We start from the raw sequence: 21,441 nt of genomic DNA, 5'->3' as shown, positions 1-21,441 counted from the left end.
CAGCTTCTCGTCCCTCAGGCCACCGACGAGGCGGTCACGCAGCATGTTCTCCAACTCTGAGAAGTTGCAGAACCGAGCGGCTTGGCGGAGGGAGGTCACAAACCCCGTTATGGTTTCCCCAGGGGCTTGCCGCTTTGCATAGAAGGCATTTCGACGAGCCACCACCGAGGGCTGTGGCGAGAAGTGCCCCTTCAGCCGTTCCACTATTGTTTTGTAGGGAACGGTAGCGACATCATCAGGCGCAAGGAGAGCCCGGGCGATTTCGAATGTCTCCTCTCCGCAGACGCTGAAGAATATCGCCCTCTTCTTGGCATCGTTGGTGACCCCTTTAGCTTCTAGAAGAAAGGTGAAACGGGTGGCATATCCTTCCCAGTCTCCTGATGCTGGGTTGAACGGCGAGAAGCTGCTGTCTGTTGCCATCTTGAGTTCCTTGGGACCCGGAGCTGAAGCCTGGATACACGGTGCGAGGCAGCTGTGCGGCAGGTGGCGTTGCTGCGGTGCTGTGTGTTGCAGTCAGCTCAGCGGGATCCCATCCTCGTCGCCAGTGAAAGATACTCGGAGTCGAGTGTGAATTTCATGCTCTTTATTCAGCTCATAGTAGTGAGGACTGTAGTTCCCCCAAAACGTTTGCTTTATATACACTATTTACACAATGGGCCCCACGTGATTGGCTAATTCCGGGATACTCCTGTATGCCAATCAGAGTGCAGATTCACTTCCACCTGGAGCTGGATTGGGTGGCTCCTGCGGACCAATCAGACTGCTGCAATCTCAATCCTATTGTTCTGGGACCAATCAGACTGCTGCAATCTCAATCCTATTGTTCTGGGACCAGTCAGACTGCTGCAATCTCAATCCTATTGTTCTGGGACCAGTCAGACTGCTGCAATCTCAATCCTATTGTTCTAGGACCAATCAGCCTGCTGCAGTTTGGATCCTATTCAACTCAGTACATAACAGTCTCTTAAGGTGCTACTGGAAGGAATTTTATTTTTATTTTTATTTTATTTTTTCATAAATAAGGTTAGCAGTCCCATACTGGAAGGCACATTAATGATCTGTGGAAGGGTTTGGAAGGCAGACTTTTCACCTTTCTGGAATCCCCCAAATAGGATGCCGGATGACCTTGAGCATGAGAGACAGATCTAGATGTCCACGCTGGCCGAGTGTGCCTCCTTCCCCAGACTGGGTTGTGTCAGTTGGATTACTTAGACACGCAACTGTGACGTGGGGTGGATCTGAGGGTCTAAGCTCTGCTGCAGCATCTTTCCTGAGAGGAGGTGAGCAGTCAGATTAGAAAGGTGAGAAAAGCAGAGAGAGAGGCATTAAGCTGGGTGGCAGCAGCGCACATGCATGAACCATAGGCTCTCTTAATGCAGAAGGGCGCACATGCCTTCCACTTCTCTGTGATACAGGAGTGTGAGAAGATAAGCTTGGATGAGTTTTATGCATGCTTGTTTTAGGGCTCAGCTTTGGAACTGCCATGCCTAGTCCTCTGAAGTTCTGTATGCCAAGGGAATTTGAGTACTGAGTCCTAAATCTGCATTCCTCTTTATGTAATTAATATGTTTCATTGTTTAATTGATTGCTGATCTCTTCCCCCAGGCCATAAAGAACTCTTACCAAAGGCTAGGAATATTCACCTATGAATTTTCAAGTGATGTTCTCTGGAATCACTATATTGGATGAGCAGCATTAAAAATGTGTAAGCAGATTATATTGCAGTCATTCCTCTTCTTGCGAACGCTTCATGTTGTGTTTTTTTGCGGGTTAAGAATGCGGCAAACCCAGAAGTGTTTACTTCCGGGTTTCGCCGCGCACACGTGGAAGCGTTCTGCTCAGTTCGCACAGAAGTGCCGCTCTGGTTGCGGACTTTTCGGGGTGCAAGCAGCACCCCGGAACGGATTGTGTTCACAACCCTAGGTACTACTATATATACAGATTGCTATGTGTTTGAAATTCATTGAACAGTGTTTTACCTTTGAAAACTAAACAAGAAACCCCATCTGTTTGGCTTGTCAAATACTGAATGATCTAAACCTAGTTATTTTCTGCATGGTTCCATTTCTAATTGTCATAGGACCCAACTCCTAGGGGCCGAGGTCCCTCCACCCCCCCCCATTAAAATATTTGAAGGGACTGCCCCCCCCATGATTATGGGCTTTACCATTCAAATTGTGTGTGTGTGTGCTGTGTCTTGTGATTGATTATGTGCAGCAGGGCTTATCTTGCCCCCCTCCCCAATATTTTATTCAAGTTGTCACCTCTGTTACTTGTATAGTTATGGAAAGTATAGTATTCGTTTGTTTCTATCCCTGTCTCTAGATGGTGCCTAATCAAATGATAACCTAGCACAGACCAGTTAGTTTTGTCAGGCAGGATAGAAATTCAAAAATCAGATAATCTAAAAATTAGACCACCCAAGGTTGAGAAAGGCTGTATTTATTTAAAACAACAAGGGTTTTCCTCCTATTCCAAATGATTTATTCATTGCAATTTTTATCCAGCTTTCTTGACTCTGGATGTCTCATATGCTTTGTTATTTTTAGGAAATGGATGGTTCTGATCCGATTTATATAACTCCTTTGTTTGAATGCTGGCGATAAATAGGCAGATTACTTCTGCTTAGCAAATAAGAGTTGTCAACGGAGTGTATATGAATTTACCCCCTATCGACATATCAGCAACTGCAACTGAAGCTACTGTATGAGGAAATCAGGAAATAGATGGAGACCTAAATGAATAGCTACTGTTGAAGGTGTTTTAGTGCAGGTTTGTGGGAAGAAAACCGGGAAGGAAACATTAATCAGAGGCAGACAGAGCTGTGTTCGTGTACAAAAGTGCAAATAATATATAACTGTTAAAGACAATGACTACAGTGGCATACACACCATGTTCAATGCACGTGATGCCCTCCCCAATAATTCTGGGAACTGCAGTTTGTTAAGGGTGCTAGGAATTTCAGGCCCTCCAAATGTCCCTATTTTCCAGCGACATCCCTGATTTACAGAAGCCGTCCTGGTTTCTGATTTGATCCCGGAATGTCCCGCGTTCCCCTATTTTCATTGGAGAAATGTTGGAGGGTATGGAGTTATTCGACTCCCGGGCAGTCTGAAGGCAATCCTTTATAGGGAAGGGTGTTTAAAAAAAAAAAAAAAGTTTAATGTTTCGTTATGTTTTCATATCTGTTGGAAACTGCCCAGAGTACCTGGTGCAACTCAGTCAGATGAGTATGGTATAAATATTAAAATTACCATTATAGAATGGGATGCCCCTATTTTCATTTGAGAAATGTTGGAGGGTATAGCTGTGGTGTGTCTGCAGCCTTTACTTTTAAAGAAATCTTGCAGTTTTGGTTTAAAAAACAAAACAAAAGAACAGCCAGGAACCTCCTAAAACTCACACTCTCGCCATCTTAGAGAGAAATTTCACAACCAACATTTGCTATTTAGGGGTGTGGGGTTATTATCATTGTTGTAGTTATTATTAGCAGTGCTTGTGTTTTTTCCTGGGGGGACACAGGGGGGCACATACCTACACAGGCACATACTTCCACATGTGGTGGGAGTGCCCCAAAATCCAAACATTCTGGACAACAACCATACAAGAAATATGTAAAATAACAAAGCAAGTGCTAGAAACCACCCCAGAATTGGTCTTACTAAACATCATCCAAGACAATAATGCCCACTCACAACACAAAAAACTCATAAACCATCTACTCTCAGCAGCCAGAAACATAACCAGATACTGGAAAGACCTGTCAGGAGTAAACGTGGACCAATGGTACCAAGTAGTATGGGAAACAGCCCTACTAGAAAAACTAACCAGTAACCTGAAACTGGCACGGGGACAAACAGAAGAAGACACCTTCACCCCAGTATGTTTCCCCTTCATCACACACACGGCCCAACAAGACAATGACAAAAATCTATTGACAGCATACAAATCAATATGGCTAGCCTGATCAAAAACGCCCACCCACCCCACTCACACAGGAAACTAAAGACCACCACAGCCAACCACAAATGAACAATCACACCCTACGCCAACCCTGACCTCTCTCACCGCCAAAGAAGCACAAGTGAACAACAGAGAACCTACACAAACAACGCTGACACCAAACCCTACATATAAAATAGAAACATCGTCACCCCACCCCACCCATCTCCCCGTCCCACCCACCTCTTTCCCCCTTTTCTCCCTAATGTCTCAACAACCAAAACTTGATTTGTCAAAATGTTATATGGAAAAAATATGAGAGAGACATTGCACACCCTTTTGTAAATCAAGAAAATCTTTAATAAAAAAATGGTGATTTCTTGAGTCAAAATGAGAGTACCCCTAAACATTTTTTTAAATAGAAAAAAAAGCACTGGTGGTGGTGGTTGTTGTTGCTGCTTTTAAAAGATAATATGGAACCACAGCAACAGTTCCATTCCACCACTTCTGCCTCAGCCCAGGAACTCAAGAACAACCAGCCACAAAGTACAAAATCCCACCCCACTTCTTGTATCCCCCACCTCTTCTCCAGCCTTCTCCCTCTGGCACATGTTTGCATTATCAAGCCATTCCGCTTTCCCCTCCCTCTCTTCCCTCTCACATGCCCTCCCCCTTTCTATCCTTATCTCCTATCTGCAGCGATTTGCCATCTTATGGTATTAACTTTTCAGACACAGGGATACATGCCTGAGCGCAGCTTTCCACGCACTCCCAACTGGGCCTGCCTCTCTCATCTTCCTCCCATCTCTCTCTCTCTCTTCTCCTTAGCTATCTTTTCATGACAGTGGAGTTATCCAGAAAGGCAGAAGAAAGGAAGCAAGTTCTAAATATAGGTCCTAAGAAGGGCAGTAAAAGTGACAGTAATTCCTTTGCCTCCGATAAGAAGATTGAGGTACTGTAATACATCTGCAGAACAAAGCCACGGAAAATGGCTGCTGTCTTGTGTGGATAAACCTGAAGATAAGAAATTATACAGCATATTCTGTTCCAGGTTGGTATAACATTACATTGCTTGCACCCCCTTCCCCTTTTTTAGGGGAGCTAGGAGAGTGATTGTTGTGGCACAACTGGCTTGTATATATATTTCTACTGCTGCTTTATACAGTGATGGTGTTGTCTGAGTGAGATGGAAGAATTCTACCTCAAGCAATTCAGCTGGTCAATGACAAGCTTTTAACTAGGAGCTGAGCAATTCCTTGCAAGCTCAGATAGTGAGAAGTTTCACAAAAGGACCAGGAGTCTTGCTGAACTTGCCTCCAAAGAACCTGCATAATTTATTATTATTATTATTATTATTATTATTATTATTATTATTATTATTATTATTATTTGGGAAGACTTTATATGGCACTTTCAGAACCACAAGCTGTCCAAAACCATCTGTGCTGGAAAAGGATGAGAGGACGCCAACCTTAGTTTATCTTACAGTTACAGGTGGGTATATTTAAGGATCTGGTGACTTCTGTTTCAGTGTATCTGAAGAAGTGTGCATGCACACGAAAGCTCATACCAAGAACAAACTCAGTTGGTCTCTAAGGTGCTACTGGAAAGAATTTTCTATTTTGTTTCGACTTAGTTTATCTGTTTATTCACCCCTTCCAGAAACCACTTCTCACACCAGTGACCCTCTAGCAGCATTTTCACAGCAAATTAGGGACTGATTTCTCTATATTAGAGAAATATATTCCCTCCTTCTTTTATCCGTTCCTTAAAATAGATTGAGTTTGCTTGCATAGCTGTCTCGGCACTTGCCTTTTTGAAATAGTGAGCAATGTAGCTTTCTCCTTTCTGTAGTTGCTATTTTCACATTATATGTTCTGTTCTGAAACGCAAGTCCTTTTTATAGGCTTTTGAGTTAATGTTAGCCATGCATTCTCCAACATGGTCCTGGTGAGCTTTCCTTTAGTTGCTGTTGCTTTTAACATGGCAAAGGCACATTAGTCATATTGTGGGGGGTTCTAGAAAACCCACAACGTAAGACTACGCTTCTGGGATAATTGTGCTTCTTCGGAGTCTTGAAACATCAATATTTGTTTGCTGGACAATGTAGTTGCTCGTATTCCAACTAGTACATGCATTGCAATTTCTGTTTGACTGTCCTGGTACCTTTTGGAGAGTGAAAATGGACACTGCTTGCCCTTCTATGCGTCTGTGTCGTTTTCTGTCATAGTAAAAACAAGGCAAACTTTAAAAATCTCAAAAGTGTGTAAATCTCGTGTGTGTGTGTGTGTGTGTGTGTGAAACTAGTCGCAAGTATAGCACTAAATAAATATCGGGGTTTTAATTGGTATGAGCCCCATGTCAAGATGAAAACAATCTGATATTCCTTAGATGTAACATACCGTAGCCATATAAAGGTACAACCAGTGCTTTTCCTCTGGGGGACGCAGGGGGACGCATACCCCTAAACGTTTTGTGAATCTTTGTACTTTTGTCCATTTACTGTATTTATATTCCCTGAATGGTGATTTTATTGAGTCAGAATGAGAGTACCTACCCCTAAACATTCCCTTAGAAAAACAAAAGCACTGGGTACAACAGCGAACTTTTATAATTTTATTCGTTAATTATTATCTGAAGAAGTGTGCATGCACACGAAAGCTCATACCAAGAACAAACTTAGTTGGTCTCTACAGTGCTACTGGAAAGAATTTATTTTGTTTTGTTTTTTCATTAATGACGTTTGACAATACTTTTGTTGTAAATGCATCCCAGACCTATGGTATTTTCTTCATGTTGTTATTCCAGACATAGGGTTCCAAAACTTTACACATCTAACAGTTAAACTTCAAAGAAGGTATTCTGCATCCACCTCAATTCCCTGCGGTCTTCATTCCAATGAGTTTTTAACAACTCAGGTTTAATGATATAAACTATTTCTTTTGCTTTGTTTTCCAGTTCAGCTTCTGATTTTATACAGCTCAGATGATCCACTCAGAGAAACGTGCAGAAACTCCAAGGATGAGGGAGAAGATGGAGAAAGCTGCACTGTTGCGAAGCCATGAAAATGGTGCGACCCATTGGTTTATTCTCTTTTTTAAATTTAAAAAAATAGATGAATGTTATAGTAGATACGTATTCCTCTTCTTTTCACTTAAATCTGCGCAACTGCATACCACCATACCAGAGTTGTCCAGTTGTACAAACTAGAAAGCCTGTTGTCTGTTTGAAAATATATACCTCTTTTATTTTTTTGTAAATAATTTTCATTATATTTTCCAATTAAACAAATTGATTCGAACAAAAACATATAAATGCATACATACAATTCAACTTATATCCTCGCTCTGCCGAGCTACGACTTCCCTCCCTCACGTCAGCAGGTTTTCTAGTCCACTCTAATCGCACAGTTTCTTAATTAAATCTATTGTACTGTGTCATAGGGTTATTCCAATCCCGCTAGTGTCTTCAAACTTCCACGATTCAATCTTACCTGTATATATTCAACAAATTTATTCCAATCCCTTTGGAATCTTGAGTCATCCTGGTTTCTGACCTTGCCAGTCAGTTTTGCAAGTTCAGCATATTCCATCATCTTCATCTGCCACTCCTCAATCGTCGTGAAAATATATACCTATTTTAATTGAAATGTTTACATCTGTTTCTAAAGGCCTAATGGCTAGACTTGAGACTGAGCTCAAAACCCAAAGGAGAGTTCCTAGGCAGTCTCCCATTCAGCCACTGGTCTGATCAAATCGGCTTAGCGTCAACAATTCATCATATGCCTTTGGACCATTGTATGAGACTGATATCCCAATGGGAATAATGCAGTTTCTTTTACTTGTACTTTACTTTAGGCATTTATATTGCTGCTCCATTGCATTTTAATCTGATGTAGTGGCTTTATGGCTGTTGCTTATTTCAGAGGATTGTTTTATTCTATGAAGCTGTCCTGCGGGGTATAAAATATGTAAATATTTAAGGAGAAATTTTGTTGATGATAACAGCTGAGAAATGAGAAGAGAATAAATTCTGCTTTGTTCAGATTTAGGCATAGAGAGACAAAGTCCCTAACTACTTAGGTGTTTCATCATCTTACCTGTAAGGTCCTCGGTTAGTTGCTCATGAGTAAGCAGGCAAAACTCCCAAGTTTCCTTTAATAGTTTTATGGTGCAACCTATGTAAAGTGAAGAGCTAATAAGTTCATGTCTGTATCAAGCGTCGTCAGAATCCGGCAATGGCCCCTTCCGGTTCTGACCCCAACAAAAGAGTTTTGGTATACGGAAACCCCGCCTCCCATCCTTTCATTTCACCCCTTGACGCCTTTGGGGCGCCAGAAGCTGCGCGTCTCCTTCAGCTAGGGGAGTGCAGGGTCTCTCCAGCATCCTCAGAGCCTTTTCCCTCCATACCCTGAAAAGCCTGCCCCTCCCCACTGGAAGCCTTGCTGCTCCCTCTGCTGCCAGAGGAGGTGCTGCTGGTCAGGTGGGGCCGGGGCTCTCTGTAGCAACATCCCAAGAGCCCTTCCACCACCTTGCGCTGCACCGGGGATAGTTCCCTGACATTACCCTTTTTTTGAAAGTTAACAACTAATATGGTGCTGGAAGAGACTCTTGAGAGTCCCATGGACTGCAAGAAGATCAAACCTATCTATTCTCAAAGAAATCAGCCCTGAGTGCTCACTAGAAGGACAGGTCCTGAAGTTGAGGCTCCAGTACTTTGGCCACCTCATGAGAAGAGAAGACTCCCTAGAAAAGACCCTGATGTTGGGGAAGATGGAGGGCACAAGGAGAAGGGGACGACAGAGGGTGAGATGGTTGGACAGTGTTCTCGAAGCTACTAACATGAGTTTGGCCAAACTGCGCGAGGCAGTGAAGGATAGGCGTGCCTGGCGTGCTCTGGTCCATGGGGTCACGAAGAGTCGGACACGACTGAACAACAACAACAACAGCAACTAATAAATATGCCTTCAGAAATGTGACAAATCCACTACTAAAATGTTTGTAAAATCGAAATGCTAACTTATTAACAAATCATGAAAACCTGGGTCTAGGGTGCCCCTGCCAAGTCCAAGGAACACCCTTTTATATCACACAGTTTTCAAGACAGACAGCATTAGCAAAGCGGTCCAGTGATGACATTCTTCTCCCCTTGTTGGTCACCGGCTCTGCCCAACTGGTGAAGAGCCACAGAACAAGCATCTTTTGGCTCTTGCCTTTAGGCAAAGCTCTAAGATTTTATTACCTAGGAAGACAAGAAATACACAACCAATAAGTTGCATTTTCAGCTCAATTTGGAAAAAAACCTCTTGAGGCATCCTCTGTGCTGAGCTATTCCAATTGCTTCTGTTTGATTTGATCATTGCAAACAGCCAAAAGTCTGTAAATTGTGATAATAAACCTGATTTGCAATGGGGGGTTCGATTGCAGCTGTAACTTGGGTGTGGAAATGACGCCATCAATAATAATGCATGTTGTCTGTGGGCTAGGTTTGTCGCATGTTCTGTCTCTGGTCCTGCATGAGCTGAGTCTGTTCTATAAGAGAGATGTCAATGGGGTTGGTGTCTTGTATGACCTGCTGAGATCTCCGTGGCTGCAGGCTCTCTTGAAGGTAAGATCTCTTCCAGTGTGAACAACGTCCTTTGGCAGCTGTTAGCATATAGAAATTGACTATATCTTCAGAACTACCCATTCCTTTCCAATGTGGGGGTTGAGGTGATTAAATCAATGGATGGAGAGAGAGAATCATTGCAGATCCATTCTGTAGATGCAAGTATAAATTACCGTACTTTTCTGTGTATAAGAGTAGGGTTGTTGTTGTTTTTTTTACTTTAAAATTATGCGAAAAACTGTGGGTCGCCTTATACACGGGGCAATCTCCCCCTCCCCCATTTTATTAAATTGGAGTCCCTAAAAATAGGGGGGGGGGCGTCTTATACATGGAGGCGTCGTATACACGGAAAAAATACGGCAATTTTTTCCTGGCATAAAATACGGAAGGATCCTTAAGCCTTATCAAAATGATCGAACCAGCTCAGGCAATCAACCTTCCAGCTTCCTGTCTGCAAACATTTCCCAAACCCGGATGTTTTCCATTTAAACATGAGAGTGTTAAGATATTATAATTATAATTATAATTAAATAAATAAATAATTCATTGCTTATTGATTGATCAAATAATTGATCCTATTCCCCCCCCCTCAATACTTCCTCAACAGAGACACTCCCTAGGTTTCACTGACAACTAGGACGAATCCTTCAGTGTTCATATGGGAGTTGTCTCTGGGGTACCTCAGGGCTCTACGTTTGAAAACCTTTTGCCACCTATGGGATCTCCCTACCAGGGTTCCCAACTACTGCAGTTTGCCTTCCCTTTAGGCAAATAAGTGGCACACTTGGCTTCACTGTCCAGCCCTCTGTATGACAGGAGAATAAGCAAACAGTTTCCTCTTCCACAGGAAAGCTTTGTTCTCTCCTCTCAGTCACACCTCTTAAGGTACTGATACACTGCCAGACTCAACGAACGTTTAAGCACATTTAACTTTATTAGGTAACTTGAAAACATGGATGTCTCGGGTTATTACTGGTACAAATCTTCTTCTCATGTAATTCAGCTTTGTTATAATATTTCCTGCATCCCTTTAGCAATGGTAATGACCTTTCCTCCCATTCCCCAAAGCCTAACCTCTCACTCTAACCCTCCACCCCCAACTGCCAAACCCCATTGGTTTCCCCAGCCACTCTAACCCACATCCTATTTGATAGTTTCAGGAAATTTCATAATAATATTGGCACTCTAAGCAGTATATGAGTATACAGGTAAGTGTTGGAGACAGAGTTCTAAAAGAGGAAACGAGCCTCTGGTAAAATCTGTGGACAATTTGGCTACAACCCAGACCTAACCAAGACGCACCCATTGGTGACAGAGGAAAATAAGGGGCATGGGAGCAATGTTACGAGATTTGTTCCATATTCCTATGTTGTGGCAGTGATATCTTTCACCTTGAGCACTTCTACTCCTAGGTTTATGAATGTCTTCATCTGTATATCAAAAGAAGACCAGTTCCACTCACACCACAGGCACGACCGCTGACCCACGAGGTGAGATTGCGAGATTAGATTCAGACTCAAGTCACTGGAACGGAAAATAACCCAACAGCTCGATGGGCCTGAGCTTTCCGTTCAAAGTTAATGGTCTCCAGAGGAGTAGCGTGATAGCGTGTGATTTGGTTTTTCTCCGTATCGGTGATCAAATATGTACCTCGTCATTCAGCTGCTAAAAAAAAAGATGATGTTTTTCTATAGATTTCCAAGATGAAATTAGTCTTCTTTGTGTCAACTTCAGGTGGTGGAACTGTTGCGTGGAGTCCAACAGTCTCCGGAGGTTAAAGAGCTACGGCGACTTCTCCGAGGACCACACTTCAAGGTGAGTATCGACCATGAAATTACTCAGCATTAAAGGAGAAAGTTTAGGAGTAGAAGGTGGTTGGGATGTTAATATGCAACATACTCAGTGAATATGGAAACTACTTAACCTTGTCACCAAAGGAGATTTTTTTAATTTAACGCTTATCTGTCATGCCCTGCACTATTTTTTGTGATGGTACTGACTTCCATGGAATACCATCACCCTTCTCCAACAACCCAAAAAAGACCATATCTGATATTTGGCAAGCAGATAGCATGCTAAAACTGTGAGGCCTCGCTTCAGACCCCTGCACAAATAGTCCATTGATTCCTTATCTGTTAGTTCTCTTTTTGTAAAAGAATGATAACTGGGAGGAATGTTGTATAAAGACAAGATTCATATACCAGGTGAGGATCACCTGACAGAGAAGATCCGATGGACTGTTTGATAAGGACTGGAGTAAATTCATACAATATATGAAAGAACACTGTAAACATTTGAAAACGTTTGTAGGATTGAGTTAAATTATTTTGTAACGTTAATGTTGGGAACTACCGGTAATTTACAATTAAAAAGGTAAAATCTATTAAGATAGAAATAAGGTAAATTAAGTTGTTAGTGGAATGCTAAGACCTAAGTGAATTCCTAGGAAAGGCAGAGAGTGGGGAGGAGGGAAGTCAAAGCTCAATGTGAGCAATGTTTTTGGTGGTATGAATAGCTGATGAAATGTGATTATGATAAAATTGTAAACTTAATAATAATAATAATAATAATAATAATAATAATAATAATAAAAGAGGATCACCTCTGGTGCATCTGCTTTTGGGCAGAATGGAAAGAAACAAATGACAGTATCTGGATCCAAAGATGATGCTAAACATTGCCCATTTCTTCTTCTTCTTCTTCTTCTTCTTCTTCTTCTTCTTCTTCTTCTTCTTCTCCTCCTCCTCCTCCTCCTCCTCCTCCTCCTCCTCCTCCTCCTCACAGGCCTTACTATCTGCTCATGATACGGTGGCGCAGAAGGACTATGAACCAATCCTCCCACCTCTGCCAGATAACATCCCTGAAAACGAGGAGGCAATGAGAATAGTCTGCCTGGTGAAAAACAAGCAGCCCCTTGTAAGCTGCCATTTGATTCTAAACTTGTGCCGTCAGCTTAAGCAACTCCCCACCCCCCCCACCCCCAGTTTAAAAGGATGGCTTCACAAATGAAGAGTTTAACACGAGCTTTAAAAATAGGAGAAAGGAGTAGGATATGCCCGTGAGGTGGTTTTCATGAAGAACAGATTTCATCGCCGTGTAAGAGTCTTCCTTTCCCAACACGGCGCTTAAGAGAGCTTAGGCAGCGCCACAGTGATCAGAGTAATGTCAGTTATTTGCTTTGCTTTCAGATACAGAGAGGTGCGTATTTTCCAGTGTGGTGTAGTGGTTAAGAGCGGTAGACTCGTTATCTGGGGAACCGGGTTCGTGTCTCCGCTCCTCCACATGCAGCTACTGGGTGACCTTGGGCTAGTCACACTTCTCTGAAGTCTCTCAGCCCCACTCACCTCACAGAGTGTTTGTTGTGGGGGAGGAAGGGGAAGGAGAATGTTAGCCGCTTTGAGACTCCTTCGGGTAGTGAAAAGCGGGATATCAAATCCAAACTCTTCTTCTTCTTCTTCTTCTTCTTCCCCTACTTTTAGAAAGTTCTTGCATCTGCTGAGCTTTGAGGGCAGCCTTGTCGTGAGCATAGCTGTCAAGTTTCGGATTTGAAAATAAGGGATCAGTAGTCTCACCTATCCCGGGGACAGTCACATGTCAGTGGTGGGCGGAGCCAGAAGCAAAAGTGGGCGGAGCAGCAATGTAAACTCCAAGTGGGCTCGGGCTCAGAGCGGAGCGGAGCAAAGAGGAGGGCAGCCATGTGCTCCGCGCAATGGAGCCCCATCGCCTTCTTGTCTGATCCCATCAAAACAGGACAGGAAGCAGCAGCTGCTCAAAGGCAGCCAGGCTCCGCCCGCCAGCTAACCTTATTGGCCGGCTGAGGGGCTCGGCGGCAACGGATAGGGGCTGATGCAGGGGGAGGAATACACCCCCCTGTAAGCGCGGGAAACGGCTCCCACTTGCTTTGAGAGCTGAGGCTTTTCTCTCCAAGTAGGTGAGGTCTTCCCACCCAGTCCCTGGCCAGCAGGGGAGGAGCTGCTTCCATTAAAAACGGGAAATTTAAGGGAAATAAAAAATAAGGGAGAGCAGCGGGAAACTGCTTGAAATAAGGGAGAATCCCGGGGGAAACGGGATACTTGACAGCACTGGTCGTGAGGTACTAGCCTGGTAGTCATAGATGGGCAAGGAATTCCACATGGAAGTCAAACAAGATGCCTGAGGAGACAATTCTGCTGCTCCTTACCCAGCTTAGAAATGCGATGTGCTGCTGCAGGGGAGACAGAGCCCCAGCGGGGGCTAGCAACCTGTGTAGGCTTATTAAACGGCTGTTTCGGGGGTAAAGTAAGCTAGAGGAGAAATAGGATATTGTTAGAAATGTTGCAGAAGGTTATACGTAATAGGTGGAGACACTGAGGAAATCAAACTGTGTCTATTGCATATTTTTCCCTTACAAAAAAAAAGACAGCGCAGTTAAGCATATTTTTTTGCTTATGTGATGTAAGGTAATCAAAATTGTTTCATGATATATAGGTAAAAAGAATACCAGCTGGTAGCAACATCTGATATTGATGGAAGGAGTGTCTGGAATGAGGACTCCAGCCTTAATGTTTCTAACAAACTCTCGCCATTTCCAAGGATATTTAAATACTTGCTGAATTCTTTGTTTCTATTTCATTCACTTGTTCAGTGATATTCTCTCTCTCTCTTTCTTTCTCTCTCTCTCTCTTTCTCTTTCTCTGTCTCCCACCCTAGGGTGCCACTATTAAACGCCATGAGCTAACAGGAGATATTACTGTAGCGAGAGTAATCCATGGTGGATTGGCAGATAGAAGTGGTAAGATCAGTTCTAAAATACACATCAAGGAAAGAATGGTAGTTTGGGGGTGATTTTTGTGTGTGCATGTGTTAGGTTCTGTAAATTGACTTCTCTGCCAATATTGCCTCGCACATGATCATTGAATCCCCTTGTCTAGGCTTCTGGCAAAGGATGCAGGCATCCCTCAGAAGGGTGGAATATTTTTGTCCCTCCTGTTTTCTGGCAGAACTCTCAATGCCCTCTTTTCTGTCATAGGGCTGTTATATGCTGGAGACAAACTGGTCGAGGTGAACGGAGTTCCAGTGGAGGGCTTGGAGCCAGAGCAAGTAATTCACATTCTGGTATGATATGGTCAGCCCTTTACCTTTTTAAAACCTCCCATTGAGAACATCAAAAGGTCTCAAGTTGGTCCATCCATCCCTGCATCCCTGGCACTCACCTGTAGACCCATTCCTTCCTAATTTTTTGTGAACTTTGCAAAAACAGTGCATGGAAATGGTTTGCAATTTTTATACCATCTCCAGGGCCGGCACGTCCATTTAGGCGAACTAGGCAATTGCCTAGGGCGCCAAAATGGAGGGGGCGCTGGCCAGCCTGCCCCGCAGCCCCCCATCACCGCTCCGCAAGCGGCAGAGTGCCGGGGGAGGGGGGAGCAGCCCGAAATCGGGCTTCTCTGCCCCCTCCGCCAGCGGCAGAGTGGCGAGCAGCCCAAAATCGGGCTTCTCTGTCCCCCTCTGCTGCCAGCTGCAGAGCAGTGGGGCTGGGCAGCAGCCGCTTAGCTCCAGCCCAGCACCGCTTCTTTGGGGCGAACTGCGAGGGATGGCTCTGTTTCCCTCTCTCGCGGCTTGCTTTGGAGCAGCGGGGCTGAGCAGGAGATGCTCCTGCCCAGCTTCGCTGCTTCAAAGCCTCGAAGGAGGGCTCCGTTTACCTCCCTCGCAGTTTGCTCTGGAGCAGCAGGGCTGTGCAGGAGACGCTGAGCTCCTGCCTAGCCCCGCTGCTTTGGGGCAAGCGGCGAGGGAGGGCTCCGTCTGAGCCGCCTTCCCTCTGCCCACCCCACTGAGAGCCTGGGAGAAGGGAGATGCGGTTGCCCCTACGAGAGGTGGCGACGCGATCAGCGCCCCGAAAGCGCTCCTTTTGGGGTGCTCATCCTGCCACCGCCTCTCGCAAGAGCAGGCTTCCTCCCCCCTCTTCCCTCCCTCCCTCTCTTTAAGCCCTTCCTTCCTTGTCTCTCTCTTTCTTTCTTTCTTTCTTTCTTTCTTTCTTTCTTTCTTTCTCCCTCTCACCCCTTCCCCCTCTCTTTCCCTCTCACCCCTTCCTTCTCTCTTCCCACCCTCCCACCCTCCCTCTCTTTCACCCCTTCCTTCCCCCCCTCTCTCTCTCCTTCCTTCCCCCCTCTCTCTCACCCTTCATTCCTTCCTTCTCTCTCTCTCACACCCTACATTACGTCCTTCTCTCTCTCTCTCTCTCTCTCTCTCTCTCTCTCTCTCTCTCTCTCTCACCCTCCTTCCTTCCTTCTCTCTCTCTCTCTCTCTCTCTCTCTCATCTTTCCTTCCTTCCTTCCTTCAATTGGCCGGGGGGGGGGGCGCACCAGAAGGTGATCTCGCCTAGGGCGCAAAAAACCCTAGCACCGGCCCTGACCATCTCCCCATAAAAATATGCAAATTTCATTGACGTTTTCTCTAAAATATGCATTTCTTTAAACATAACATACTTTTGCTGTTTTGGGGGATGGAACTGCATTAAAAAATCTAGAAAGGTGCATCATCCAGCCAATACTTGCATTCTGATCTGCAAGCAGGTCCGGGAACATCAAATCAGATCAGTCCACAGGGAAAAGTAAACACCAGAGCTGGTCTTGTGATACCTTAAAAGGTTTGTGCATGTTATGCTGAATTTCAGGGTATACTGTATTTCATGCTCACAAACACAAACACATGATATAAGGGGGAATTGTCAGCAGGAAGACATGAAGGAAAGGAAATGCAGAAAAGTCCAGTCAATGATTGCAGTATTGTTGTTGTTCAGTCGTTCAGTCGTGTCCGACTCTTCGTGACCCCATGGACCAGTGCACGCCAGGCACGCCTATCCTTCACTGCCTCTCGTAGGTTGGCCAAACTCATGTTAGTAGCCTCGAGAACACTGTCCAACCATCTCATCCTCTGTCGTCCCCTTCTCCTTGTGCCCTCCATCTTTCCCAACATCAGGGTCTTTTCTAGGGAGTCTTCTCTTCTCATGAGGTGGCCAATGTACTGGAGCCTCAACTTCAGGATCTGTCCTTCTAGTGAGCACTCAGGGCTGATTTCTTTAAGAATGGATAGGTTTGATCTTCTTGCCGTCCATGGGACTCTCAAGAGTCTCCTCCAGCACCATAATTCAAAAGCATCAATTCTTTGGCGATCAGCCTTCTTGATGGTCCAGCTCTCACTTCCGTACATTACTACTGGGAAAACCATAGCTTTCACTGCCTCCATTTCTTCCCCTTCTATTTGCCAGGAGGTGATGGGACCAGTGGCCATGATCTTAGTTTTTTTGATGTTGAGCTTCAGACCATATTTTGCGCTCTCCTCTTTCACCCTCATTAAAAGGTTCTTTAATTCCTCCTCACTTTCTGCCATCAAGGTAGTATCATCAGCATATCTGAGGTTGTTGATATTTTTTCCGGCAATCTTAATTCCGGTTTGGGATTCATCCAGTCCAGCCTTTCGCATGATGAATTCTGCATATAAGTTAAATAAGCAGGGAGACAATATACAGCCTTGTCGTACTCCTTTCCCAATTTTGAACCAATCAGTTGTTCCATATCCAGTTCTAACTGTAGCTTCTTGTCCCACATAGAGATTTCTCAGGAGACAAATGAGGTGATCCGGCACTCCCATTTCTTTAAGAACTTGCCATAGTTTGCTGTGGTTGACACAGTCAAATGCTTTTGCATTTTGCTTTACTGCATTTTGCAGTATTAGCTGTGGTCATTCACCAAAAAAAATTCCAGCTGTGTTGATACCAATCAGCACATGCAGTGTGATTAAAAATCCGTTAACACAATCCAGACACAACTGATTTTTACCCTGCTGTGTGTGTTAAATTGGATTGCCGGTGCCAGGGTGCCAGGTCTGCGTTAGGGTTGCTCACGAGTAATCAGGCATAAGTCTCAACTGTCTTTAAACAGTTTAATGGCGCAGACTATTTACAGTGCAGAGAACGTGAAAACATGACCGTCCTAGTCACTCGCAGAATCCGAGAGTGCCGGTTTCCGGCTGTGACCCCAACATAAGAATTTAGGCACCCCAAAGCGCCACCGCCCCCTGTCTCCTTTTGACCCCTCTGTGCAACTGGGGCGACGGAAGTGGCGTGCTCCCCTCAGAGCGAAACTGATGAGGCGTGTTGGGGCTCTCAGCAGCATCTCCAAGCCCTTGCCTCGCCTGGCTGTTTCCAGCCCGCTCCTCCCCACTGGAGGAGGTCCCGCTCTTAACCGCTTGAGGAGGTCTCACTACTGAGGAGGTGTCTGGGCTCCCATCGACAAGACCTCCCGCCCTGCTGAGGGCAGTTCCCTGACATTGGGTGTCTGTTGTTATCAACACAGTTGTTTTCAAGGGCAGCGCTCAACCCGAATACCCGGACATCTGGTTGATTTGCAATGGTGCTATTGCATTAAATTGTAATAATTAAAATGTAATAATTGAACCGAACACCAAAAAACCACAAGGCCAGCTTTCTATGCAAAAAAAAAAAAAAAATGTTTATTGGCCCCCGTAGGCAAGCCCACACAAGTTAATTCAGATGAACCTATTAACATCTGAACTGTTCCCCACCACCACCGTGTGCAATAAATAGCATTCTTCCTGGGTTCTTTGGTGACGCGTTACTAAAATCTCCAGAAATGTCACCTAGCAAACAAATTGCATAAATGTCAGAGGCCTCGGGGATACTTTAAACCAGGGGTCAGCAAACTTTTTCAGCAGGAGGCCGGTCCACTGTCCCTCAGACCTTGTGGGGGGCTGGACTATATTGGGGGGGGGGGAGAGAATGAATTCCTATGCCCCACAAATAACCCAGAGGTGCATTTTGAACAAAAGAACACATTCTACTCATGTAAAAACACCAGGCAGGCCCCACAAATAATCCAGAGATGCATTTTAAACAAAAGAACACATTCTACTCAAGTAAAAACACGCTGATCCCCGGACCGTCCGCGGGCCGGATTTAGAAGGCGATTGGGCCGGATCCAGCCCCCGGGCCTTAGCTTGCCTACCCATGCTTTAAACATTTTATTTGGATCCTGCCTATCTGCTCAAAATGGTTTGCAGTTTAAAATAAAGGTAAAGGGACCCCTGACCATTAGGTCCAGTCGTGTTCGACTCATCTTGCGTTACTGGCCGAGGGAGCCAGTGTACAGCTTCCAGGTCATGTGGCCAGCATGACAAAGCCGCTTCTGGCAAACCAGAGCAGCACATGGAAACGCCGTTTACCTTTCCACCAGAGCAGTACCTATTTATCTACTTGCACTTTTGACGTGCTTTCGAACCACTAGGTGGGCAGGAGCAGGGACCGAGCAACGGGAGCTCACCCCGTCGTGGGGATTCAAACCGCCGACCTTCTGATCAGCAAGCCCTAGGCTCTGTGGTTTAACCCACAGTGCCACCCACGTTTAAAATACTGGCTTGCAATTCAGTGGACATGCTACAAAACGGAAAGCAGGCCAGCATAAGCAAATTCAGGCATCATACCCAGTGGCGAATGTCTGCTGCTCAAAGCCTCTGCTTATTAGCCCTGATAACCGACAATTACACACTTAAAATGGCGTCGTTGTGAACTGTATTAACCCTGCCTTCACAGAAGTGTCTTTTTAAAACTCTAGAACTGCTAATCTGTTGGTTTGGGTGCTGAAATCCTCTGCATTTGCCATTCTTGCAGGCACTGTCACAGGGAACTATTATGTTCAAGCTGATTCCAGTTTCTGATCGGCCAGTCAGCAATCAAACGACGGTAAGATGTGTTTATTTCTTCGGGTCTCTGTGGCTGCAGAGAGTTAATCAAAGTAAGTGTGGTTAATCCAGTTAATCCCAAAAGGAGAACTAGTACTGTCAATTCAACTCCCATTCCTGTAAAGCCCACAAACAAGACCTGGGGGCAATCATGCTATCCTGTTCCCAGCAGCTGGCTAGTACTCAAAAGGACGATGTCATAATTTACTCCATCTAAGGGCTGTCAAATCTGCGCTGTTTATAGAGACTTGTTACAGTGAAACTGTTAGTAATCCGGAAGTATATAAAATCTCGAAGGCCCACTGGCTCTTATATGAAAATGACAATTTATGATATTCAGGAGCAAAGCTCTGGTGTGTCCTGCCAGTTTCTGAGTTGCGTTTGGTAGCCATGAGGGGGGAAAGTCCTTTTCTGTGACTGTCACATACTGCAGAATTCTGTCCCCTGGAGAGGCTTGCCCATTGCCGATTTTCAGGTCTTCCTTTCAGGCAGGTCTTTGACCTGTAAGATAATTTATTTCATGCTCTCCCTATTGTCAAAGGTGGATTTAGGGCAGCATAGCCGGTTCCGCCGCACTGGGTACCGAATTTTGACCTCGCACAGGGCTCTGCTGAAATTTGAAAGACCAGATTCCACCCTGATCCTGTTTACATTGTTAATGTTTTATCATACCATGTTTTAGCCATGCTTGTTGGGTCCGTCCGTCCGTCCCCCCCATTTTTAATTTTTTGCTGAATTTTAATTACCTTTGTCTGGCTTGGATAGGAAGATAGGAAGCTGCCTTCTGTTGAGTCAGAGCATGGGCTCATCTAGCTCAGTGCTGTCTGTACGGTCTGGCAGCAGCCCTCCAGGGTTTCCGACAAGTAGATGTTCTCCGCTGTTCCTGGAGATGCCAGAGATTAAACCTGGGACCTTCAGCGTGCAGAGCATATGTCGAGCTCCTTCCCTTACACACAGCAGCCTTAAACATAATTCACAGACAGATGGGATGTAAATATTTACAATAAGCCTTCTCTTTGGTTGTGTCAGCTCTATGTGCGAGCGATGGCAGATTACTGGCCCCTTCAGGACCCCGCCATTCCGTGTGCTGACGCAGGACTGCCGTTTAAAAAGGGAGACATTCTTCAGATAGTGGACCAGAACGATGCCCTGTGGTGGCAGGCGAGGAAAGTCTCCGACCTCAGTGCCTGTGCTGGACTCATCCCCTCGAACCACCTTCTGAAGAGGTAAGAAAAACCAGCGTCAGCTGAGAAGAAGGTGGCTTTGCGGCCGAGTGGGGATTCGAACCAGAGTCTACCTAGCCCTAATAGGACACAATAACCCAGAACCTCGCAAACGGTGTGTCACAACACGTTAGTGTGTCGGGTGTAGGTGTGTCATGCAAATACTGGGAAAGGGTTGGTTTAACCTCCGGATTGCTGGTAAAACTGAATTCCCCTGTTGCAAAATGGTGCATGTCTAAAAAGTGCATCATCACCAACATGAAAAGTTTGGCAAGCTCTGCTCAAACCACCACAACATAGTGTGTCTCTCACCTCTTGCAACCAGTGTGATTGTGCAGCAGCCGTGGATGGCAGGCACAAATCTCAGAAGATAAGATTTCCTCCCGTGAACAGGTGGGTCTCGTAAGAAGTGCCTGCTGGCTGTATACAGAGGCCAAGTGTCACTGCCTTCTTCACCAAGAGTTTTGAATCTGCTAATCCAGGCCAATCAACAAAATAGTTCGGCCTTGTCTGGTTCCTATAGATCAGTGGTGGCGAACCTTTTGGAGACCGAGTGCCCAAACTGCAACCCAAAACCTACAAATTTATTGCAAAGTGCCAACACGGTAATTTAATATGGGATAATAATTAATATACCATAATAAAATGAGCTGGGGGGGGGGGCTGCCCTGCGTTGTTGAGCTTTTGGGGGGCGGCATTGCCCAGAGGCTTTTGGGGGGGATCCAAAAGATCGCAGGCAGCAACCGATCAACGAAAACCCTTCACAAAACCACCAATCACACGAACTACAGCCTGCTGGCTGCAAAAAACAAAACAAAAAACAACCCACCTGCTTGGGGGGGGGGCAGGAATACAGCTGCTTTGCGGAGATAAAGTGCCTCTAAGCTGCTGCCAGCGGGGTGGGAGCAGTTTACTCATGAGGAGGCATGGGGGG

The 21,441-nt window shown here is 45.1% G+C and overlaps 1 protein-coding gene across 1 annotated transcript in view; it reads left to right on the top strand.

Annotated features, from left to right (window-relative positions):
• The first annotated feature begins 6,963 nt into the window (after nucleotides 1–6,963).
• MPP4 (membrane palmitoylated protein 4) overlaps nucleotides 6,964–21,441 on the top strand; it is a 32,776-nt gene continuing 18,298 nt past the window's right edge. The window contains exons 1-9 of the mRNA XM_033151556.1: nucleotides 6,964–7,012; nucleotides 9,428–9,549; nucleotides 10,962–11,039; nucleotides 11,284–11,364; nucleotides 12,334–12,465; nucleotides 14,239–14,320; nucleotides 14,558–14,643; nucleotides 19,214–19,285; nucleotides 20,314–20,510. Of these exons, the coding sequence (XP_033007447.1) occupies nucleotides 6,964–7,012; nucleotides 9,428–9,549; nucleotides 10,962–11,039; nucleotides 11,284–11,364; nucleotides 12,334–12,465; nucleotides 14,239–14,320; nucleotides 14,558–14,643; nucleotides 19,214–19,285; nucleotides 20,314–20,510 (899 nt within the window). The remainder of the gene's footprint in view (nucleotides 7,013–9,427; nucleotides 9,550–10,961; nucleotides 11,040–11,283; nucleotides 11,365–12,333; nucleotides 12,466–14,238; nucleotides 14,321–14,557; nucleotides 14,644–19,213; nucleotides 19,286–20,313; nucleotides 20,511–21,441) is intronic.

This window comes from Lacerta agilis, chromosome 1 (genome assembly GCF_009819535.1).
Source record: "Lacerta agilis isolate rLacAgi1 chromosome 1, rLacAgi1.pri, whole genome shotgun sequence".
Classification (NCBI taxonomy): Eukaryota; Metazoa; Chordata; class Lepidosauria; order Squamata; family Lacertidae; genus Lacerta; species Lacerta agilis.
This window is presented reverse-complemented; position numbering and strand designations above follow the sequence as displayed.